General features: G+C 40.0%; 2 protein-coding genes across 2 annotated transcripts; one reads left to right on the top strand and one right to left on the bottom strand.

The window, feature by feature from the left end:
- The first annotated feature begins 1,626 nt into the window (after positions 1-1,626).
- On the top strand, positions 1,627-5,653 carry csrp3 (cysteine and glycine-rich protein 3 (cardiac LIM protein)). Its single transcript, XM_069165639.1, has 6 exons — positions 1,627-1,665; positions 2,813-2,924; positions 3,886-4,057; positions 4,754-4,877; positions 5,071-5,164; positions 5,376-5,653. The coding sequence occupies exons 2-6, from the start codon at positions 2,813-2,815 to the stop codon at positions 5,447-5,449; spliced, it is 576 nt and encodes a 191-aa protein (XP_069021740.1). The 5' UTR covers positions 1,627-1,665; the 3' UTR covers positions 5,450-5,653.
- A 1,428-nt stretch (positions 5,654-7,081) lies between these two features.
- Positions 7,082-20,020, bottom strand: zdhhc13 (zinc finger DHHC-type palmitoyltransferase 13). The gene is made up of 17 exons (XM_069165712.1): positions 19,938-20,020; positions 16,815-17,048; positions 15,001-15,123; positions 14,353-14,430; positions 14,040-14,184; positions 13,871-13,935; positions 13,338-13,500; positions 12,950-13,075; positions 12,432-12,565; positions 12,204-12,304; positions 11,576-11,700; positions 11,427-11,489; positions 11,225-11,318; positions 10,530-10,613; positions 10,274-10,431; positions 9,250-9,347; positions 7,082-8,579 (listed from the first exon to the last, which is right to left on the bottom strand). The coding sequence occupies exons 2-17, from the start codon at positions 17,003-17,005 to the stop codon at positions 8,441-8,443; spliced, it is 1,887 nt and encodes a 628-aa protein (XP_069021813.1). The 5' UTR covers positions 17,006-17,048; positions 19,938-20,020; the 3' UTR covers positions 7,082-8,440.
- Between the last annotated feature and the right edge of the window lie 3,916 nt (positions 20,021-23,936).

The raw sequence follows: 23,936 nt of genomic DNA, 5'->3' as shown, positions 1-23,936 counted from the left end.
TCATCACCTGTTCATCATATCATTTTCATAATTAATCATTTATAGTCTACGAAATACCACAAATCTTGTCAAAAAGTAACATCATGAGTTTTTCGAACCCTCTGGGATGTTTTCAAATTGCTTATTTTGTCATTAATTCAAAGAAAGTCACTCATTTAAAAAGAATTAAAAGCAGTAAATTCTCATTCTGACAAACAGTAAATCAGATACTTGCCATTTTCCTAATATATTAATCAAATAATTAACCAAATTAGTTAGCTCAGTTAGTCAGCAGTTCATGAACAAACGAGATATAAACAAGCTGTTCAACGTATTTGGTTCACTTTTAACTAGCTACATATCTTACTGGAACATCTTTCTTTCATTTCTTGGCATATTTTGTTAAATTTGATTATTGAATAATTGGCGGTTGGCGGAAAACAAACCTGAGGCTCCTCGTTTAAATTGATAAGCTCCGCCCACTTCCGACCAGCCTAAAAGACAGAGAACTACAAGCAGAATCTACTGATCGACCTTTACACGAGATATTTTTTTATTATCTCTTGATCACTCAGATGCTGACTGGACACAACGACAATAAAGTTTGGTTGTTTTTAATCTTTCACATATTTCTGTCTCAAAGAGGAAGGTTTTTTTTGTTTTTTTTTGCTCGACATAATCAGACTGAACTACTTTTCTGCTTCACTTCTTACATGAATCGGTGAACAAATCTGAGATGTGGGTGGTGATTCAGAGGTCGGCGATCAAGCTGTTTTTACTCTGTGTGCTGAAATGGCGTCAGGAAAGATGATGAAGAGTTCTGGCCTCCAACTGGCTCAACCAACCGTTCATTGTCCTGGTTTGCTATGCTGTTCTTTTCTCTCTCTGCTCTCCCTTCTGTTGGAGGTTTCTTCCTGTTTAAAGAGAGTTTTTCCTTCCTTCTGTCGGAGGTTTCTTCCTGTTTAAAGAGAGTTTTTCCTTCCTTCTGTCGGAGGTTTCTTCCTGTTTAAAGAGAGTTTTTCCTTCCTTCTGTCGGAGGTTTCTTCCTGTTTAAAGAGAGTTTTTCCTTCCTTCTGTTGGAGGTTTCTTCCTGTTTAAAGGGAGGTTTTTTTTCTCCCTCCGAGCTGCTCATGAATTGTTGGGTTCTTCTGTAATGATGCTGTGAAGTCCTGTTTCAAGGACTTTACGATGTGAAGTGCCCTGAAATAACTTTGTGTTGTGATTTGGAGCTACAGAAATAAATTGAACTGAAAACCCCGTTGCCAAAACGTAAGATTTTATCCCAGTGGTCGTAAAGATGTATTGTGCAGCTCCACCATGTGTTCACGTTCACATGTGCAGCTGTTAATTACGTGCTTTTGAGTTCCCATCATTTGGGTGTATAATCCTGCAACATGCCGCGTGGATGCTTCCCAGCGTGCAGCTGTCACTCGGGGGTTTGGTGACAGTCGCCGTTTCCTGCGTCCGCGTGGGAGTCCAGAACAAATGTTTTGAGAGGCTGATGTTCAGGGCCTCTCTCGGGCCGGTGGTGGAGGGTCAGAGGGCTCTGCTCTGTCACGGGTTATTTTTAGGAGGATGGTTCCATTGAGGCGTCACCGATGGACCGTGGTGAAGGACGGTATTTAAACCGACCGGGAGGATTCTGCTGCCACGTCAGGAGCCGAGCACACAAGGTCTGGATTCAAGGTGAGGACCCGTTTCTTTTATAATCAAAACTTCCTGTTATGAACCGAGTTTGTATATCACCCCTCGGGGGGGTAATGTAGCTCTATAATTATATTCATTTTTTTAATCAGCAGACGTACATTTACTTCTTCAGACGTCCGTCTTTTTACGATGAACATGATCGTCAGGAGTCCGATTTTTTTTTTTGGGCTTCGTCTCAACAATATTCAGACGTCAGTGTTTGATGGAGAGGTTTTTTCTTTTGTCTGCCTGACGTCTCGGTAACGCCTCCGGTCCTGGAATATCACATGCCAGTCCTGTGAGGTGACGGGCGGCCTCTGACATCAGTCCAAACTGGGATGTCCGACAGAAGGGCCGGGTCGGCCTTTTAGCTTTTAGTAAAGCATATATGAGGCAGTAAAATCTGATCAGAACTGAGGAGGAAATCTGTGAAGGAGTTTGTTTCACTTAATGCAGGATTTTAACGTTTAAAAAAAAAAAAAGACCGACGAAGAATATGTGGAGAGTTTAAGACACTACAGTGGTTAGGTTTCAGGCAAGGATATTTGATATCTTTTTTTATATATATTTATTGACCCTTTAATTTGATTATTTAATAATTTAGTTTTGCAAGATTTGGTCACACCTTTGCCACAGTGATATGATTGTATCTAGAGTAATATTAGATAGCACTTATTTAAAAATGTCAGCTCAAACAGCAGAAAAAAGAAATCAGCCAAGCAGTTCCTGGATAAGGATTCCTATCCGTAGTTCCTACATGATCAATAAATACATTATCAATGATATTAATTTTAAATAAATAGTTGAACTATTTCTCAGGTATCACCTGAAACGAGTTTATCATTAGATTTATTTATTTTAAATGAATGTGCATCAGTTGAACTTTCAAAGTTAAAGTTGTGTTGCTTTGTGTCACTATAAATCAAATATCTTTAGAATCATCTGAGACGTCACACTGCTCATAAAATGATGAATTAAGTGATCGTCAGCGCAAAGAATTGTTACTCTTCGGCCTCGACGCAGGAAATGTCCCTTTTGACATTTAACAGTCGATAATCAACGGATTGATTAAACCTCAGTGTCTGATTAGTTACAATTCAGCGGTTTTTTTATTTCATTCCTGTTATTTCTTGTTTTTCCTCTAAAGATGCCGAACTGGGGCGGCGGTGCCGAGTGTGCCGCCTGTGAGAAGACGGTGTACCACGCGGAGGAGATCCAGTGCAACGGGAGGAGCTTCCATAAGACCTGCTTCATCTGCAGTGAGTCCGGTTCTTCTTCTTCCTCCTCGCTCGACCAGCAGAATCCCACAGATCCGTTACAGAGAGCTGTTTATCAGTCCAGCCGCGTTTTCTGTTCCTCATTTACCGTCATAACGTTCATCTGCTTTTGTTGACACCTTTCCGTTCAGCTTTTGTGGGTTTGTTCCAGTTTTATTACTTCTTCCCCGACTTTCCTCCATTTGTCTTCTATTTTCTGTTTTTCTACTCTCTTCGTTGCTTTTTTTTTTTTTTTGCTTTCTCACATGCTGATTCTTTCTTTATTGCCTCCTTCCTTTAATTTTCTTCTCTGGAACTTTTATAACTTCCTTCACACTTCCTACACTTCATTCTCGTCCGGCACAGAGACCTGGAAGTCTCCCTTTGTTTCGTTGCAACGTGTTCTTGTCGTCTCAATGTCTGCTCTTGATGCTTTTTTTCAGGCATGTCTTAATGCTTCGACGTCCCTGAAAACTTCTTCATTTTAATGTTTCTTTTGGGACTTGAATTTAAGTTGCATTGCAGCCAAAGATCTCCAAGGCCAGGCGGGAGCAATATAATAATCCAGACTCACAGACAGTGAACGCCTCATATAAGTTTACTCTCAAACACAAAGTCTCTGCAGCTGGTTGGACGTGTGAGTGCTGGATTGTTCCAGTGGGATCTCTGAAAGGCCTCGTGGATGATGATGATGATGATGATGATGATGGTGGTGATGATAACCTCATCCATCTGCTAAGTGTTCATCTTTTTTTACCCCTCACACTCCACCCTCTCGTCCTACAAATAGAAACACGAGACATCTGGCTGGTGTGTAATGCCCCCGTTGACTGATAAAAGCTGTCTGGGTGGGAGCTTTATTTAACCCCCGTTACACCAACATGACATTCTTCAGTCTGAACAAACTAAAAACTCAGCCTCGTGGCACTAAATCAAAAAAATTAAAAAAATCTTTCTTTCACAGTGAGCTGCAGAAAAGGGCTGGACAGCACCACGGTCGCAGCGCACGACTCAGAGATTTACTGCAAGTCCTGCTACGGCAAGAAGTACGGGCCGAAAGGCTACGGATACGGGCAAGGAGCCGGAGCGCTGAGCTCGGATCCGGCCGGACAGGATGCAGACCTGGGGCCTCAGGAGTACGTATCACTGTAGTAGTCAGTGTTTCATGACCTGGTCAAAGGGGAAACCCTTGGAAACAAAAAATTAGATTTTCTAGATCCCAAAGAACCACTGTTTTAAAAAGGTTTAGTTAAATCCACAATCACATGCGCAGAGGAAAATCCGACACATCCATAAATATATAAACGATCTCAGCTCCATTAAAGGGTCGTTTCACCCAAATCACATGAGCTCAGAGAGCCATCTACTGCATGTAGTTATGGGTTTTAGGAAGTTTGAAGATCACTGAAAAAAATGCTGCCGGACCCCTTTTTCATTAGACCGATTAATTCTTGGTGTTTTGGGTAAAATAAACCTTTAACTTAACACTTTTCACCGACTGCCCACCCTGAATCTGAAGGTTTCTTCCTCTTAAAAGAAAGATTTTCCTCCACATTGTTGTCATGTTTTTAGGAGGGAATTGTTGGATTTCTCTCCATATTATTACAAAGTCTTGACTTAAAGTGCCCCGAGATGATTTGTGATGTTTGGGTTTTTGGCACTGTGTAAATAAATTGGAACGAATTATTGGAAAATTAAAAACAGTTCGTTTCACCTTTCCCACATTATGAGGTTCTTTTTTTTTTTTTTTTTTTTTTTTCCAACAAAGCTACAAGAACAAGTCTGTAACTTGAAAACTGTGGTTTAAGTTTTTTTTCCGTTTTTTTTTCTAGATCTAAACCGCGACCAGCCGCTTCAAACGCCAATAAATTCTCCCAGAAGTTCGGGAGTTCGGACCGCTGCGCTCGCTGCTCCAAAGCCGTGTACGCGGCGGAGAAGGTGATGGGGGCGGGGAAGGTGAGCACGCGGTGTTTTTTTTTTTTTTTTCCTCTCGTCACGAACCGACCGAGACCTCCTTCGCTTTTTGTGCGGAGTTCGACGGGATTTGACCTTTGACCTTTGACCTTTGACACGGTCTCCGTAGCGTGTCTTGTTACGCGGGCGAACTTTAGACTTTAAAGAGTTTTGTATCTCCGGCTTGATTTTTCAGCCGTGGCACAAAACCTGTTTCCGCTGCGCACTGTGTGGTAAGAGCCTGGAGTCGACCACAGTGACGGACAAGGACGGAGAAATATACTGCAAAGGTGTGCACGCACGCACGCACGCACACACACACACACACACACACACACACACACACACACGCAGGTTTTAATACTTGTGAGGATCTTTCTGCCTTCAATGCAATTCGCCGGCTACATTTTGACCACTAATATTGAAACACACACACACAGGTCATGAATTCATTCATTAATATCACTAATTCAGCGTCGTTTTCTAAATTTTTCTCTTCAGTCTGCTACGCCAAAAACTTCGGCCCCAAAGGATTCGGTCTGGGCAACGCTGCCATGCTGGAGGAACGACAGTAAACACGTTTCCAACTCTATTACACGGCAGGTATCTGAGCGGAGGCTCCATCACTGCCGATGATGCAACGCTGGGCATTAAAACTCCTCGGCAGCATTATTTTAACGTGTCTATTCTCTCGAAAAGCGTCCACAACACTTTTGATGCTTTGTGCAAAGTGCAAAATAAAACTTGTTTTGTTACTTTCAAATGTGAAAAAAAAAAATTGCGTGACGTTCATATGAAAATAAAGGGAAAGAGAGCATCTAAACACCGCCTCGGGTTCATGTCTTTAACTTTGTTCTATCTTTCGTAACATACGGATAAACAGCTGGTGTACTAATTCAACCCAGTGTAAAACGTGAGATAGCCACGCTTTGAGCTGTGTAGGCGTGAAAGTTACACGTTTTGTAAGCGTGAAAACATAAATGTCATGTGATGCGGGATCACGTGATGAAAGCAGAGGTTTTGAGACCAAGTACAAAGGCCTCTTTTTTTTACTGGGTTGTCTTATTAGAATAGATCACTGATTTTAGATAATCATTTTGTTTGTATTAAAAAAAAAATCATAGTTTGGATTTTTACAACTGCAGGACAACTTGCACAACCCTGCTTAAAATAATTTCCTCCCCTTTTACTGTTGCTGTGTGCACGATTATAATCACCTCATCCTGTTTAAACTTAATTATTAATAGGTCTTATTTGCATACATAAAAAAAATGCCACTAATTCAAGAAATCAGAGCAACAAGTGAATAACAGATGCATGGAGTTAATTGTCCCTGAACAATTATGTGTGCAGCCGTGCGGAGCGGGACAAGATGAGCTGTTTTTAAAAATCAAATTAAAAATTCCAGCCGTTATCTCAAACTATTAAATTAAGATGTTTCCCAAAAGCAGCTCTAAAACAGGAATCTGTTCACCGCATTATTCTCGTTAGCTATATGAAAATATGCAGATTTTCACAGTGGCTGCTTTAAAATGATTATTTGTTAATAAAAAAAAAAAAAAAAGTTTGGTTTTGCACTCATTGAATGTAACCCCTATTATTACAAATACAACAGGTTTGCTATAAATGTGGTGAAGCTCAGTGTATTCAGGTTTTAATGAGATTTTAATCAGAAGAATATCAGTCAGGCTGATTCATTTCTGACAATGTAGTTTGTTGTATTGAGAGAATATGAAGATATATTTCAGCCAGTGCTGCTGTCAGTCTTCTTCTAACCCCTTTTTTTTTGCTCACATGGGGCTATTTAAAAAAAAAAAAAAATTTATAAATCTTTTTATAACCCAAATTGCAGCTGTCACAACCTCAAAAAGAGGTTCTCCAAAAAACACAAAAGAGCCAAGTTACAGCAAAAACAACCCTCCCTAACAAAACAACAGAAAGTTGATGAGCCGGCCAAAATGAACAAAACGAAAAGAAAAGAGAAGCCACTCAGACCAACCCACAAAGGGCCGTCGGATCTGGTGTCTTCCCTCTAAACTTGAACCCTGAACCAGAACTAAACTCTGACAGGAAATAAAACCACCAAAAAAACAGGACTGCCGGACCCACCAGAAATAATAATAAAAAAAACAAAACACAAACTCTAAAACATTTAGTCAGAAAAGAAAGAAGCCGCTGCAGCGGCAGGAAGAGACAAACAAGTGAGCTCAACTTCCTGTTCCTTTTTTATTGGTTTCCAACGCAATCAGACCAAACCAGAAACACCTGAGGGGAGAAGACAATCAGCAGTCAAGCGTCGAGGACACGTCACAACCACAAATGATGAGAGTGTGAACAGTCAGCTGGTCACAAAGTACAAAGAAACACTCAAACAAAAGGTCCTTGTAGACCAGCTTCAAATCATCTGAATTTAATGGACGAATATTAAATAACATGTTTTTACACTAATAAATCAGATGAAATATTTAATGTGGATCACTCCCAGTGGGAATTAAATCTTTCCAAGTCTTTTTTTTTGCCACTAAATTAGCTCGTAGTTTTGGTTTAACGGCACGATATACGATCGCATTTGCCAAAAAAAACGCGATATGGATGCTAATGTCGGCTCACGTCTGCTGGGCAGATATGTCTGTGCATTTTAAAGCAGATGCAAAACAAGTTGCGGAAAATACTAAAAAATAAATGTCAGTAAATTTGAAGCTGATCTCGCTTTTGTAACGTGTGGAAAAGAGCTGAGGTAAAACGTGAAACTTAAGACGATTTGTAAGCGTGAAACTTACACGCTTTCAGGCTGTTAAAAGCCAGTACTTGTCTCACTGAAGAAAAAAAAAATATATTATATATATAAATACATGAAACTACTTTTAAAAGCTTTTTTTATGACTTTCATTAATTCAGACTTGCACTTAACAGAATGAAAAGGGAGAATCTGTGATTAAAAAAAACAACCTGATCCTTCATGTTGGTATCTTCTGATGTGTGGGTGTTTCTGTTATTTTGTCCACGGGGGGGGGGGGGCGCCTTCTGAACCCACACCAAGCCAGTTAAAAAGACAGGCACAACATTGCTTTATTGAAGTACTATAGTGGTCATTCGTTATTAAACAACATGCAACTTTTACAAAAAGTCATAAAACCAAAATGTTTTACACATACAAAGATTCTTTCCTTTTTTTTCTTTCTTTCCCAGAACAGATGATTAAAAAATAGGTTCATAAAAAACGGCACAAAAAAACTTCAATTTAGGCCTTTTAGAGGTTCTCGTCCAAACTCAAACCTTTTTCATTTGTTATTGGTCAAGTATAAGGCAGCAGCAGTCTGTACAAAGAGCAAACCCGATGGAACAATTGTGTGGTTGTTTTGTTTTTTTAACGCGGCTTCTTCTTCACGAGGAGCCGACACGTAGAAAAATAAATAAAATACAATCTGTGCTTCTTTTTTTTTTTTTGGTCCAGAACCACTGTAAGAGTCTGACCCTTGACCCTGAGCCCTGAGCGCGGGGGGAGCGGGTAGCGGTGGTTGTGGTGGTGTTGGTGGCGGAGGGAGGGTGGGGACGGGGTGGGTGGGTCAGACCATGTCGGTGTGGCCGAACATGTGCTGGTCGCGGCCGGGCGGGAACTGCTGCGTCCAGTCGATGACGGCCGGTTTGAAGAGGCCGCAGCAACGCAGGTGGAAGAAGGACGCCAGGTTCCTGACCACGCCCAGACTGCAGAGAGACACACGGCGAGGGAACCAATCAGAGGAGGCGGTGCAGTCAGCTGATGCATCAGGGCCGCTAACACTTATTGTTATTATTATTATTATTATTATTATTATTGTTTGCCAGCCAGAAACTAGCTTCTGCCATTAAAAAATGATCACATTTGTATTCTTGGGGTGTTTTTTTCTTTTCTTTTTTTCCCCCATGTGTGAATAAATAATATCAGCCTCCACATCACCTACATGATTTAAAGCCTGACTTTTTACATTTCCATAAAGATTAATATCCCATTGGGACACAGCGCGGTCGGTGATAAATCAGAGCTAATGCACAAAGAGACGTTCATTACTGCACAAGACCTTGACTTAAAAGCATAAAACTCCTCCAGCGTCTTAATCACAACACAGCCTTGAACTAAAGACATGAAATATTGATCTAAAATTGTTTACCAGCTGAAATTAAAGGACAGAATTATAGAGCTGCATCAAAAAGTGGAACAAACATTTTTTTTTTTTTTTTTTTTTCAAAGCGACTGTACAAAGGAGCTTGTGAAACCTCAACCTGTAACTCTGCATTTAGTTCTTATTTTCACTGGTAATAAATATGTTTTATTGTATTTTCTCTGCCACGATTTGGATGCCGCCGACAAGAAGTAAGACGGTAAAGAAGAACTGACTTGTACGGATTCTGTCTGAGGGAGGCGGTTTGTCGGAGTTTCCTCTGGTGGTGCGTCAGACTCATTCGCTCTGCCGAGGTCAGTCCGAGAAACGCGATCTGCTCCCACAAAACATCAAGAGCAGAAGATTACAAAACCACAAATAAGACGTATGCACTCGATAGGTTTGGCTCCTCCATCCTCTTCAACCACCGAACTCTAAAGCTTTTCAAACTAAATGAGCTTATTTCTATTTTCTGATATAAAAAAAAACAACAACTAACAAACCTTGAATTTTTTTTTTTCTGGTTTAACTCCCAGAAAAAGCAATTTGTGGAAATTGTTTTGATTATTAATGTAGTTTAAAGTTTTTACTTTTGTTTTGAGGACGATAAAAACAAGACAGAAAGACAGAAAGAAAGAAAAACTGAAAAAAAAGACAGAAAGAAAGAAAGAAAGAGAGAAAGAAAGACAAGAAAGAAAGAAAGAAAGAAAGAAAGAAAGAAAGAAAGAAAGAAAGAAAGAAAGAGAAAAAAGAAAGAAAGAGAGAAAGAGAGAAAGAGAGAAAGTAAGAGAGAGAGAAAGAAAGAAAGACAGACAGATGGAAAAAAGAAAGAAAGACAAAGACAGACAGAGACAAGAAAGAAAGAAAGAAAGAAAGAAAGAAAGAAAGAAAGAAAGAAAGAAAGAAAGAAAGAAAGAAAAGAAAGAAAGAAAGAAAAAGAGAGAAAGAGAGGCAGAAAAAAGAAAGAAAGACAGATGGAAAAAAGAAAGAAAGAAAGAAAGAAAGAAAGAAAGAAAGAAAGAAAGAAAAAGAAAGAAAGAAAAAGAAAGAAAGAGAGGCAGAAAAAAAGAAAGACAGACAAAGACAGAAAGAAAGAAAGAAAGAAAGAAAAAGAAAGAAAGAAAAAGAGAGAAAGAGAGGCAGGAAAAAAGACAGATGGAAAAAAGAAAGAAAGAAAGAAAGAAAGAAAGAAAGAAAGAAAGAAAGAAAGACAGAAAGAGAGAAAGAGAGAAAGAGAGAAAGAGAGAAAGAGAGAGTGACCTGGTAGAGCTGCAGCAGCAGGACGAGTCCAGACCAGCATGCGTGGTAGAAGGCCAGCAGGAAGATGCAGAGCAGCCAGGGGGAGCAGCTGACCAGCGTTGCCATGACGCCCCACAGACCCTGGTCCTGGTAGCGCAGCGCGCAGTGAGTCGTCCAGTCTGAAACACAAAATGCACAGCAGCCATGTGCCTCCGGTGCTAACCAGCCACAAAATGTCTCGGTCACCGCGGGTAACGCCGGCGGACGGCTCACTCACACACGAGACAGCCGTAGAACATCCAGGCGCCCATCAGCACGAGGGAGAACAGGAAGAGGATGAAGTAGTGGTGGTTCCTCGCACCTGCACAACCAACGTGGTGGACGACAGATCAGACTCCAGATACTCAAAGTCAAAATATATAACATATAATAACAAGAGTTATTGCCCATGTTCAGAAGAAAAACATTATTTTCATAAAGATTTTGAGTATTTTCTTACTGCTTTACAGCATCGCTTAAGCCTTAATTTTAGTTCAAAATAATATTCAACTTCCTTCAGATTTTATGTTTATGTTGTCTAAATTTTCTAAACATTTATTTATGTAAAAAAAAAAAAAAAAAAAAAAGTACTTCTCTTAATCGACTAGAAAAGATCCTTTCATGAGTTCACCGAAACGTTTTCAGTCTCTCGGACGTTCGGCAGAATATTTAAAAAAAAACTGCGTTTATCAACGGATTTTTTTTTTTAAGTTACAAATTTGTGAATATTATCCCTTTTTTCTCATAAAATTAAGCATAAAATCAGACATATTGTACATACTGGCACAGTTTGATGCAAATTTAACATTTTCACATATTACAATAATCTTTTGGTAAAAAAAAAAAAAAAAAAATTTAAAAAAAAAGGAAGTTTGACAGTTTGATATGTTGTGGATATTAAAATCACTTGTTACTGTTGCTACTGTGTCGTACCGATGCAGCCGTTGGTCCACATCGAGTGGTGGTCCTGCTTCGCCACGCAGGCGTCGCAGCTGAAGCAGTGATTGGCTCTCATTGGTTTCTTTATCTGTGAAAAACAGTAAAACAATATTTAACAGTAGAAGTAGTTATCATGTTCGTGTGTGATATAATGGCACAAAAAAAAAATAACAAAAGAAATGGCGGGTTTTCTCACCATACAAGAGGTGCAGAATATTCTGGGGTCCAGACAGCCGGCTTCAGCCAACACCAACACATTCTGACAAACAACAAACAAAAACAAAAAATATCGAGTCGGGCCTGAAAACGTTTTCCGCGGGAGATCATTTTTGTGACTCTTCCCACCATTTTCTTCTCCTCTTCGGTGGCTTTGACGAAGCCCGGGTCGGTCCTGCAGGCGCGGAGGTAGTTGTAGAGCAGAGCGGTGATGTTCAGGGTGAACAGGACCTGAACTGTGGCGCTGGGTCCATGTGGGGGCTCGAAGTTAAGAAAACGCTTCGGTTCATTATCAGTAAAAAAAAAAAAAGAAAAAAGATCAAACTGAAGGGGAACTCGAGAGTTTCCCGGCTTCGCTGCAATACCGCAGACGGCCACTAGAAGTCGGCTCCAGAAGGCCTCCGACTCCATAGACTGCCATTCAACTTCTTTCATAAAATACAAAGTCAATCTATTTGTTTCCCGCGGGTTATCTCGGTGTTGTCGCAAAGATGGTGCCGGCTGATTTCTTTTCAATTAAATCTGGTGATATACTGTCAATCCAAATAATATTTCCTGGCCGATCACAAGGTGTTGTTCTTCAAACGCAACCTGCCTCGTCGCTGCATTGCATTCTGGTCTATTTTAAACCTCCTCTGAATGTAGAAAATTGGTCTTGAGAAATTCCCACAACGGGTCGAACCGAACCTGATTTACAGGGAAAGAAAAAAACAATCAGATGTTGTTTTGATGTTGTTTCCTTCTCAGAAAAGGATATCTGGCAGGAACCAGAGGAACCAGGTGACGACCATCCAGAAGACCGACGCCATGAGAGCCGTCGCCGGCACGAGAGACTGAAAGGCCGGACCGGGCAGGTTCCTGTCGGACGCAAAACCTTTTTAGATGAAATCGCTGAACAACCGGGACGGAGTGCTTTTCATATTTTAAATCAGCTCAGCGGACGCGGTGTCCTCAGGTGTCCTCAGGTGTCCTCAGGTGTCCTCACCTGGAGGCCAGATGGATCAGACCGATCACGCAGCACAACAGGATCGCTTTCAGCAACCAGGACTCGGAGTTCATGTCGACGATCGCGCCGACGCTTCCGAGGAAGGCGGTGCAGAGTAGAAACTGGAGGAACACCTGAGGAACATAAATAAATAAAAAACAACAAGAAGTTTATGGAGATTAATGTGGATTATTCTTCATGTGCGTCTGGGAATGTTTCAAATCTGTCGTGTGTGTGTGTGTATGTGAGTGTGTGTGTGTGTGTGTGTGTGTGTGTGAGAGTGTGTGTGTGTGTGTGTGTGTGTGTGTGTGTGTGTGAGAGTGTGTGTGTATGTGAGGGTGTGTGTGTATGAGAGAGTGTGTGTGTATGTGAGAGAGAGAGAGAGAGTGTGTGAGTGAGTGAGTGAGTGAGAGAGAGAGAGAGAGAGTATGTGTGCCTGTGTGTGTGTGTGTGTGAGCTAGACAGAGAGAGATTGTGTGTGTGTGTGTGTGTGTGTGTGTGTGTGTTCTTCAGTGTACCCTGTATCTGTTGATGATCCTCAGGCAGCGTGAGTTGGAGCGAATCCTCTCCTGCTTGACTTGGTTGAGCATGTGGACGAGCAGCGGGCTGTTCACCTGGTGGGCCACGTCGATGGGCGTGTGACCCTGAAGAAGAAGCCATTTAAAACAACAACAACAACAACAACAACAACAACAACAACAACACAGCATGAGGATGTGCATCATCGTCATTGCACCAACAGCGTGTTTTCCTGTTCACCCTGCGGGTGACTGAACATGCTGAGCTGCTCCGTTTGTCAGATGTGCTGCGGACAAACAAATAAACCGAGGCAAAAAAAAAAAAAAAAAAAAAAAGCGCGTGACGAATTCACGGCAGATGTTTTTGTTTGTTATTTGCGTGGCTCACGTTGACGTTCTCGGCGTCCACGCTGGCGCCGGCCTTCAGCAGGATGCCGGCGGCGTCGACGTTTCCTGCCAGCACGGCGCAGTGCAGCGGCGTGTTCCTGTTCACTTTGTCCACGCCGCTCACCGACGCGTTGTTCTTGATCAGGAAGTTCGTGGGCTCGGGTCTGAGACGGGACAACAACAACAACAACAGGACTTTACTTTAGAGAATCTTTTTATCTCAAACTAAAGCTGTAATCGGCGTGGGGGGGGGGTTTACATCTGAGGAACTGATTACTGCTAATTTAGACATTTTGTTTTTATAATAAATACCCCACATCATTAAAAAAAAAAAAAAAAAAAAGCTGTGTCAGCTTTTTTTTTTTTTTTTTTTTTTAGACATATCATGAAAATTACAAGTTACTAACTTTAACTTTGTCATTTTCTTTATGAATAAAAATAAGAAATCCAAAGTTATGTCCGAGGAAAAGCAAAACGATGATAAACCGCTGCTTATTAATACACGACGACGTCAAACAGGAGCGAGCCGCTTACCCAATAATCTTCTGGGCTGCTAACATGAGTGGCGTCTGTCCGTTGCAGTCGGGCCCGTCTACTTCCTGGAGGACAAAGAAAATATAAAGAAAAAGACCCTGAAGTGCAAGGACAGAAAGACCATCAAAACGAATGCAGGTGTTCCAGGTGAGAGAGGGCGGAGTCTCACCTGTCCTTTGGCCATCAGGTAAGCCGCGACGGCCATGTGTTGGAAGAGGATGGCGAGGTGGAGGGCGCGGTAACCCTCTCCGTCGGCGACGGACGGGTCGGCGCCGTACCTCATCAGCTGGATCACCATGGGGAGGTGGCCCTGCCTGAAGAGGGATAAAGAAAACAAAACAAAACAACAAAAAAAACATTTAAAAGGTAGCGAGAAGTAAGAAGTCGAAAGTTAATAGTTGTGAAATAGTGAAGTGGTTCAGCTTTAACTCCTTCCAGAGTCTCCAATCAAAATAAAACAGCCATCAAATACGCTCGGTCACCTTATCGCCCAGTGAAGAGGAGTCGAGTTGAGGTCTCCTCCGAGCTGATCAACGATCGCCCCTTTAGCGATGAAATACCTGAGAGACAAACCAGGAAACCGGCGTCAGGACGTTTGGAGGGTTTTTTTGCGCGGTCGTCTCCAATTTTTTTTGGGGTGAAAACGTCAAAAACTCAAATAATCTGACGCTGGAAATGAAAATAGATGAAGCCCGACCGACTTTGTTTTCAACACCACAGTCTCATTTGAACTTGAAAACGGCCCATATCGTTTTACATATCATTGTGTTCAATATAATGGCCCCGATACATCTAAAAAAAAAGAAATAAAAAAAATTAAAATGAGAAATGTCCCACGGTATACTGAATACAGAAGAATGTTGTCATTCTTCTTCTGAGTTTACACACAAAATCAAATTAAAACTTGAATGTGTTTTTTTCTACCGCAGCCTTTAATTCATTTCATAGCCTGGAAGAGAGTGAAGAGAAGTGGATTCCTTCCTCCCAAAAAAAAAAAAAAAAATACTGACTGAAAGGAGAGACTACGTCTGCTGTGTGTGTGTGTGTGTGTGTGTTTTTTTTGGATGTACATGTGGTGGGTTATCAGCAAGTGTCTCTCCGGGTCGGTGAAGGTGTCTGAGGTTTCGTACTTGATCAGCTCCGAGCGGTTGTTGATGGCCGCCCAGTGCAGCAGGGTGACGTTCTCTTTGTCCGGCTGCCTGACGTCGTGTCCCGCTTCCACCAGCTCCTTACAGCGCTCCAGGATCCCGAACCTGAAAGAACCAAAAAATAAAAAATAAAAAATAAAAAAAATGCACACTCAGCGATCACATGGAACTACCAGACCGACGCTTTAAGCAGCACCGATGTAAAAAAATAAATAAAAATAAAGACAATTTATTGTGCTGAGGTCGAGAAGCAGCTTTCTTTATTGAGAGTTTCAGACTGTGAGTAACTCGTAGAGGAGGTTTCCGCCCGGCGGGACGACTCGACAAACTTGGAGCAGCTCTTTACGATTATTCGCTCGCATTACGAGAGGATCGACCTTCACTCTGCTGCGCCTTCGACTCGCCGATCGACACTCCTCTCAAATCTGAACTGAGCTTCCTTTCTAACTAGATTATTGCTGAAGAAAAAGAAAAACACTAAAGTAGTGAATCATCAACCTCTGGCTGCTAATTAAACACAGACATCTCAAAGTGTCCTTCAGTTTGGTTGCGAAACTCCAGTTTTGCAAAACAGATCAGATCTGCTGATTATGAGGAAACAAGGTGTGAAGTCATGTTTTATAGTTTAAATAAATTGCAATGTTATTTCTTCATTGTAAATATGGAACAAGCCTCAAGATGAAGATAAACAAAAACAAAAATCTATAAAAATGTTTTAAAAAAAACAGCGACAAAACATTTTGCAGAAATTTTAAAGCGCAATTTTTTTCTGATCTGATTTGACACAAAAAACCATCAATAAAAATAGAATTTTTTTTTTTTTTTTTAGATTTGTTTTAAATCTGATGCTTTTTAAATCGCTGCGTTGTTTAAGATGCAGCACGACTTACGCCGCCTTTTTTCTTGCAACGTGAAGCCGTTTAAAAAGAAAACAAAAATGTATTCGGCTGCGTCTGAATTATGTCTTAAAGGGACATTAAAGTTTTTACATGTTTTGGAGTTTAACATCAAACAAACTATTTGATCCCGACAAGACGAAAGATTTACAGGTTCACTGCAACCTTACAAATACAGTGAGTGTGACTCAGCGTAGTTTGGTTGCATCATAAATAATGATTATTTTACAGATCAGAAAGAGGCTGGAGTGTTATTAGGTATATTAAACATAAAAATAAAGAAAACGATTTATTGAAACTTGGCTTTTATAATCCGTTTTATAATTTCCTATCCAGGATTTCTTGCTGTGTTCTCCAAAATTCAATTTATATGTAATCCAGAACTGTTTTATTGCTCAAACCGGTCAAAGCCAGACAGAAAACAACGAATGATCCCCGTGATTATTTATTAACGCCGACGTGACATTTATATCAATACTTCCCAGCTGTATACATCTTAGTAATAATCAGTTAACGTGATGTAAACACGTGTATGGATTACTGAGCGAGCCTTATGAAGCCCCTCGTGACCCTTTGAACCTCTAATAGTTGTTTTCAGTCTCGGGGTCCTTTAACTTCTTATTCCCATTTTCTCCTAATAGACAATTCAAGTGTCTGCAGCAAGCAAAAAAAAAAAAAAAAAAAAAAGTATAAACTTAAATTTGAAGATGTTTTTCTAAAGCCTGAATTTAACGCTTTTTCACACCTGTCGTCACGAGTTTCTTAAAAGTTTGAAACTTCCCACACGAGAAAGAAACAACCTTACATTTTGTTTATTATCTCTAATTTACTTTCTCTGACAAATTGCATTGCATGGAAAACGGAGACGCTGACTAGGCGTCTGATGCCCCGCCCACTCACTGTGTTGCCTTGACGATGTCCCAGCTGCTGCTGTCGTCCATGTGCGAGCGCTTCTTCGGCTGCTGGCTGATGTCCATCGTCTGGTCGCCGCTTTTGCCGAACTGGCTGTAGAAAGCCGGCGCGAAGGGGGGCGCCGCCCCCCCGCCGAACGCCGCCGCCCCCCCCACCGAATGCCGCCGCCCTCGGCCCATGGCTGTGGGAGTGGCCCGGGTGGCCGTGGTGGCAGCCGGGACCCTGAAACGCACCAAGCGGAGACTTCAAACTGACATCTCATTGTATAATCAATTCAATTTTAGTTATATAGCGCCAAATCACAACGCAGGTTATTTCATGGAACTTAAACACATTAACGTCCTTACAGCAGAACTTTACAACGTTATAGAGAAAACCAACAATTCAACAATTCCCACATAAGGTAGGAGGAAAAAAAACTCGTCTTTAAGGGAGAAAAACCTCCGACAGAAGGAAGGAAAAACTCTCTTTTAACAGGAAATAACCTCCAACAGAGGAAGTAAAAACTCCCTTTAAACAGGAAGAAACCTCCGACAGAAGGAAGGAAAAACTCCCTTTTAACAGGAAGTAACCTCCAACAGAAGGAAGGAAAAACCCTCTTTAAACAGGAAGAAACCTCCAACAGAAGGAAGGAAAAACTCTCTTTAAACAGGAAGAAACCTCCAACAGAAGGAAGGAAAAACTCTCTTTAAACAGGAAGAAACCTCCAACAGAAGGAAGGAAAAACTCTCTTTAAACAGGAAGAAACCTCCAAAAGAAGGAAGGAAAAACCCTCTTTAAACAGGAAGAAACCTCCAACAGAAGGAAAGAAAAACTCTCTTTAAACAGGAAGAAACCTCCAATAGAAGGAAGGAAAAACTCTCTTTAAACAGGAAGAAACCTCCAACAGAAGGAAGGAAAAACTCTCTTTAAACAGGAAGAAACCTCCAACAGAAGGAAGGAAAAACTCCCTTTAAACAGGAAGAAACCTCCAAAAGAAGGAAGGAAAAACCCTCTTTAAACAGGAAGAAACCTCCAACAGAAGGAAAGAAAAACTCTCTTTAAACAGGAAGAAACCTCCAACAGAAGGAAGGAAAAACTCTCTTTAAACAGGAAGAAACCTCCAACAGAAGGAAGGAAAAACTCTCTTTAAACAGGAAGAAACCTCCAACAGAAGGAAGGAAAAACTCCCTTTAAACAGGAAGAAACCTCCAAAAGAAGGAAGGAAAAACCCTCTTTAAACAGGAAGAAACCTCCAACAGAAGGAAGGAAAAACTCCCTTTAAACAGGAAGAAACCTCCAAAAGAAGGAAGGAAAAACCCTCTTTAAACAGGAAGAAACCTCCAACAGAAGGAAAGAAAAACTCTCTTTAAACAGGAAGAAACCTCCAATAGAAGGAAGGAAAAACTCTCTTTAAACAGGAAGAAACCTCCAACAGAAGGAAGGAAAAACTCTCTTTAAACAGGAAGAAACCTCCAACAGAAGGAAGGAAAAACTCCCTTTAAACAGGAAGAAACCTCCAACAGAAGGAAGGAAAAACTCTCTTTAAACAGGAAGAAACCTCCAACAGAAGGAAGGAAAAACTATCTTTAAACAGGAAGAAACCTCCAATAGAAGCAGGCTCAGAGGTGGGCGGAGCCTCTGCTGGTTGGTGGTGAGGGGAGAGCAGAGAGAGAAAAAGGAGAGCATAGAAAAATAGTGAAAAATAGTGAAAGTTGAATATTTTGGATTTCTGGACTGCAGATTGGGAGAAAAAAAAAAAAGATAAGCACAATAATCCATAAAAACACTGATATACAGAATTCAATAACTTCTGTCCGCTCCTGAGAAGCCGGTTGGGTGACTTCGACAAACATTTCATGTTTTTTTTTTATGGATCCGCTGGATGTTTTTGTCAGTCGAGCTTTACAATTGGATGTTAATGCTCATACGGGAGATAAAATGGGCCTCTAGGCACGAGAAGTTAAAACTATTAGAGGTTCAAAAGGTCTCGAGGGGCTTCGTAAGGCTCGCTCAGGTGTTCACATCACGTTAACTGATTATTACTAAGATGTATACAGCTGGGAAGTATTGATATAAATGTCACGTCGGCGTTAATAAATAATCACAGTAAGGTTGCAGTGAACCTGTAAATCTTTCGTCTCACAGTTTGCGTCGGGATCAAATAGTTTGTTTGACTTTAAACTCCAAAACATGTAGAAACTTAAAACTAAATGAGTTTTAAAACTTTAAATCGTTTTCTTTCAAACTGCTTTACTTTGCAAGAAAAAAGTCGTGCTGCATTTTAAACAAACAAAAAAAAGCATCAGATTTAAAACAAAACGAGTTTTGTTTTTTTTCTATTTTTATTGATTTTTTTTAGTTTTTTTTTGTTTAAAGAAATCAGAAAAAAATGAAATTTACAATTTCTGCAAATGTTTTGTCGGTTTAACACAAAAATGTATTTATACTATAAAACATGACTTCACACCTTGTTTCCTCATCAAATCAGCTGATTTGATGTGTTTTATAAAACTGGAGTTTCACAACAGATTTAAAACAAAAATACAGATTTTACAGCGTTTTTTAAAAAATAATAATTTATGTTTATGTCAAATCAAACCAGAAAATAAATAAATAAAAAATGACAAGACGGCTCGATTGACCAACATATGTCGTGTGATGTAATGTTTACACGAACACGTGGATTTGGATGAACAGCTCCGACCGGAGGATTATAACAACGAGGAAGAGGTCTCGGCTGTCAATCAACCCATCCATCCATCCGTCAATCAATCATCATCACGTCAACCGGAACCTTCGCTGCTTTTTGACGGACTTCAGCTCGAACGTGGCCGCTGAAGGTTGAGAGGAGGAGGCGATCGGCTCCGGTGCTTCCGGTGCTTCCGGTTCGAGGGCGTCTCGGTGACAGAACCGAAACCGAGCTCGGTGACAGTTTGAAATTGTCGCCGTGGTTATTCCGGTAAGCTAGCTAGTTAATGCTACTACCACCCTCCTCCACCTCCTCCACCCTCCTCCACCTCCTTCTCCACCCGTGCCGAGAAGAAGAAATAACGTCGGAACAAAAGTCCCTCAACCGACCCAGTTAAAGCACCGGGAAAAGCCAACTAACGCGTGATAAAAGCGACTTACGTTGCCGTCTTCGTCCCAGTCCATCATGTTGTGGAGAAGCGAAAGGAAAGTTCACCGCTGCTGCACACAGGCGGCGAGTCAACGGACCACTTCCGCTCGATCGATTTTTCAAAGTAAAAGCGGAGTTTAATTTTTTTTTCTTTTTTTTTAATGCCGCCCAACATCACAAATTAAACTCTTCTTCAGTCCTAACAGCGTACAACCACCCCTCAATTCAGACAAGAAGAAAAACAACTTTCAATAAGGGGAAAAATGGGTACACCATCTTTTATTTTTTCATCCCAAATTGTATTTATTTGTTTTGTATATATAGTTTTTCCAAGTGTTAAGCCTTATCTATCTATCTATCTATCTATCTATCTATCTATCTATCTATCTACCTATTATTCTATCTATCTATCTATCTATCTATCTATCTATCTATCTATTATCTATCTATCTATCGATTATCTATCTATCTACCTATTATTCTATCTATCTATCTATCTATCTATCTATCTATCTATCTATCTATCTATCTATCTATCTAGAGACCCAATAATTCAACAATTACCACGAGTCAAAGCTGGAAGGAAAAAAAGGCACATATAAACTCAGTGAATAGTGGAACAACGTTGTAGGAATACAGTTCCTGTTACAAAACAGAAAACAAGTAATGAGGAAATCGCAAAAAAAGAAGGAAAACACGTTGTTTTTTTTGTTGTTTTGTTTTGTTTTTCTTTTACCTACAAATGCAGTGAGCTTGCAGGACAGATTGATTGACTGGTGACCCCTTAATTGGTTATTTACTGGGTTTACACGGCTTGTATCTGATGCTGGTGTGTTTTTTTTTTTTTTATCCTATAAGGTTGAGTTCAGATTTTTATTTAATGCAATTTTAATGGCATTTTGCCTTTTTCTTCGACTTAATATTGCAGCGTATGTTACATTTTATTTTGAAGGCCAACCTGGTCATCAAGAAGTGTTCTTTTTGGTAATTTCTTTCTACTTCCTTGTTCCTGGAAACGCAACAGCGATTTTCATTGGGCTATTCTTTCACTCCCTCTTGCAGGCATTTCCTGCGGCTGCCTACATTATTCAAAAGTGATAATGAATGTTTCAAAGCCTCCGGGAGGAAAACAAAACCAACAAACGTCCCAATAGAAGTGCACTTAAAATCAACAAATGCGTGTTCAGTAAAGAATCCAAGGCATCTCATGAAGAAACCAGTGAGTCAGTAAAGGTTTTTTTCAAATAACATTTCACTGAAAAAAAAAAAGTCCTTTGCATGTTACATAGCGAAATTAGTGAAAGAAGTGAAAATCAGTTTCTGTTTCCGTTCGGAAAACCACCATTTAAATGCTTCATATGCCTCATATTCAGGTGCGTTGAACTCAAAATGTTTAACTTTAGAGCGTGGAACATGAGGATGAATAAAAACATGAAAACATTTCTGCTGTCTTTATAACTTAAAAAAGGAGAAAATAGAAAAGAAAAACAAAAAACGTTGTGGTTGTGTAATATTTGACTTAAATGTCAAAATAAAAGTGTGTGACAGTACAAAGAAGGTGCCTTTTATCCAGAGTAAACTAGAAAGGAAATAAAAAGAAACAGGTATTTCTACTTTTTTATTTAAATTGAAGACAGCTGTTTGGGTCTCAGGTTGGGAAACTAGAAACTGAAACTTAGAAGGTATTCATCAGTTTAACAGCTACCTGATAAGCAACCAAACCAACCGGAGTGCCTGCACGGTGCTAAACAGTGAGTCAGCCTCCTCAACTCTTCACCTCTTAGACAGTATGAATGCACACGGAAACCAACTTTATTTCTAATTCTTTGTAAGATTTCGCAGTTTCTAAAAGTACCTTATGATAAAAGGACGCCTTTGTTGTGAATATATTTAACTCAATCTAAAAACGTAGAGCTTCAATTAAAAGCAGGAGCTCGTAGTGGCAACCTAAACATCACAGTCAAATATTTTCCATGCACTTTTTATCTGTTTTCTCTTGTCCATATTTATCTCTGTAGCAGCTTTGCTTTCACGGAGATTACGTCAAGCCAATCTAAACATTTTTAATTTTTTTTCAATAAATTCAAAGTTAGCTTCTGTTTTAACACAGAAAAGGTCTGTTTGGTTACTTTTTTGTCTTAATTTATACTTTTCCAATTAAGGAGGCTCTACATAAAGCTTTCCAAAACCATTTATAGTCATCTTGCAAAATAGATAGCTACCTGTATTGTAAAATGAGTTTGACTCTGCCTCTATGAGGAGAAAGAGCTGTCGTTAAAAACACATGTTAGTTCTGATATTTTGTAATCAAGTCAGCTAGATTTTTTTTTTTATAACCAGAAGAAACTATAAAAAGAAACACCACATATTGTTTAATAGAAAATCAGTGAGGAAAAGACATGAATATTAGAAAAAGAACAATTGTAATACAAATTCCAAGCGTCTAATCAAGCCTACACATTGTACAAAATGTTCAACTTTACCGTTTATAAGTGACTATTTCTGAATGTCAAACTGCGAGACATCTCCCCAGTCTGTCAACTGGTATTCGCTCTTTCAATATCCTTCCATTTCAAGGTGATAAGTGATTGTCGGTCTACCACACAGAAATAACTTTGCATTTCCTTGATTTTTCCCAGATGATCATCAGTGTGTAAAGTTCAGGCTTCAAAATCAACAACAACAACGGTCTATTTGGAAATCAGTTCAAGAACCTCATTCCTGAACTTCTGGGGTTTCTGGGAACACCTGAAAGAGAGAACCGATTTCTTGTTGCACTCAATACAAACGTCACCATTAACATTAATGTCGGTCCTGAACCACACAGAACTTTGTCCTCTTGTACCTCCAGGTCAGAAACAGCAGATGGTGCCACCATTCAATTTATATTCAGAAAGATCACTTTCTCTATTGTGTTTTTACTGTATAGGATTAGAATTTTTTTTTTTTTTTACAGTCTCTAGAAAAAAACGTTGAAACTAATTTCAGTCATCATGCTGGTGTAACAAATGAATAATGTCTTCAAGGCTTGCTTGAGAAAGATCGATCACCACGAACATCAAACTTGCTTTAAAAAGTGTTGTCAAAGATTTGTTGCTATTCCAGGGTTATCAAGATTGATTTGGGTTTTAATTTAGTTTTAAACCTCAGAATTGTAATTTTAATATCACTCATGTTTTAGGGTCTCGTGCTTGAAAGAAGAAAAAAAAATGCAATGATAAGATTTGTTGTAAAACATGCAGAAAATACTAATAATTCATCTAGAAGAACCTACTTTGACTGAGTGCTGAATTTCTGCCAGAGCAACACGGACACTTTAAAAAGATGATTATCAGTTGAGTGTTGTTTAAATGAACCGTTATTGAATAAATAAACATATTAATGAATTTAAGATGGAATCTGTGCATTATTACCCGTCTTGGTGGGTGATCCTTCCCCTATTTGGCCTGTCTGTAGTTTGTATATCACAAGAGGTTATCCTGAACATCAACACTCCTTTTTTTTCTTTTTCTTTTTCCCACACATTCACTCACATGAACTGACAAGTACAAGTATTGTCTTGTCAGCTGAACCGAACTGAGCACTTTAACTCCACTGGGGCAGTTGGGGGTTAAGTGCCTTTATTTTGGTAGATGCAACTGTGACTCTTTCCCCTCCCCGCCCCGATTCAGCTGCCTGCCAGTGGACCGAACTGTTAACAAGTGGAAATGTTTACATCTGATAAAACGTCCCGGACTTGCTGAAAAAAGACCTCCAGTAAATGACCCTGAGTGTTTTGTCAGTGCTGATGAAGCTCCCGGTTTTCATGTATTTTGTGTCGGTGTTAAGCGTCTGTGCAAAATACAAAAATGAGCGTGTTGCTGACACTGGTAAGATTTTCTGGGGAGTTTTCCTCATAACAATAGAGAGCTCTGATTTTAGTATTTTGATAATCAATCTTTAAAGGGCTGTTTATAATTTAGCATTTGATTGATTGCTAATTAATGAATCCCCTCCCTCCCCTCATGTGT

Source organism: Embiotoca jacksoni, unplaced genomic scaffold (assembly GCF_022577435.1).
Source record: "Embiotoca jacksoni isolate LCO1_2020_lvr unplaced genomic scaffold, fEmbJac1.0.p SCAF_35, whole genome shotgun sequence".
NCBI lineage: Eukaryota > Metazoa > Chordata > Actinopteri > Embiotocidae > Embiotoca > Embiotoca jacksoni.
The sequence above is the reverse complement of the archived record's forward strand: the minus strand, read 5'-3'. Positions and strand labels throughout refer to the sequence as shown.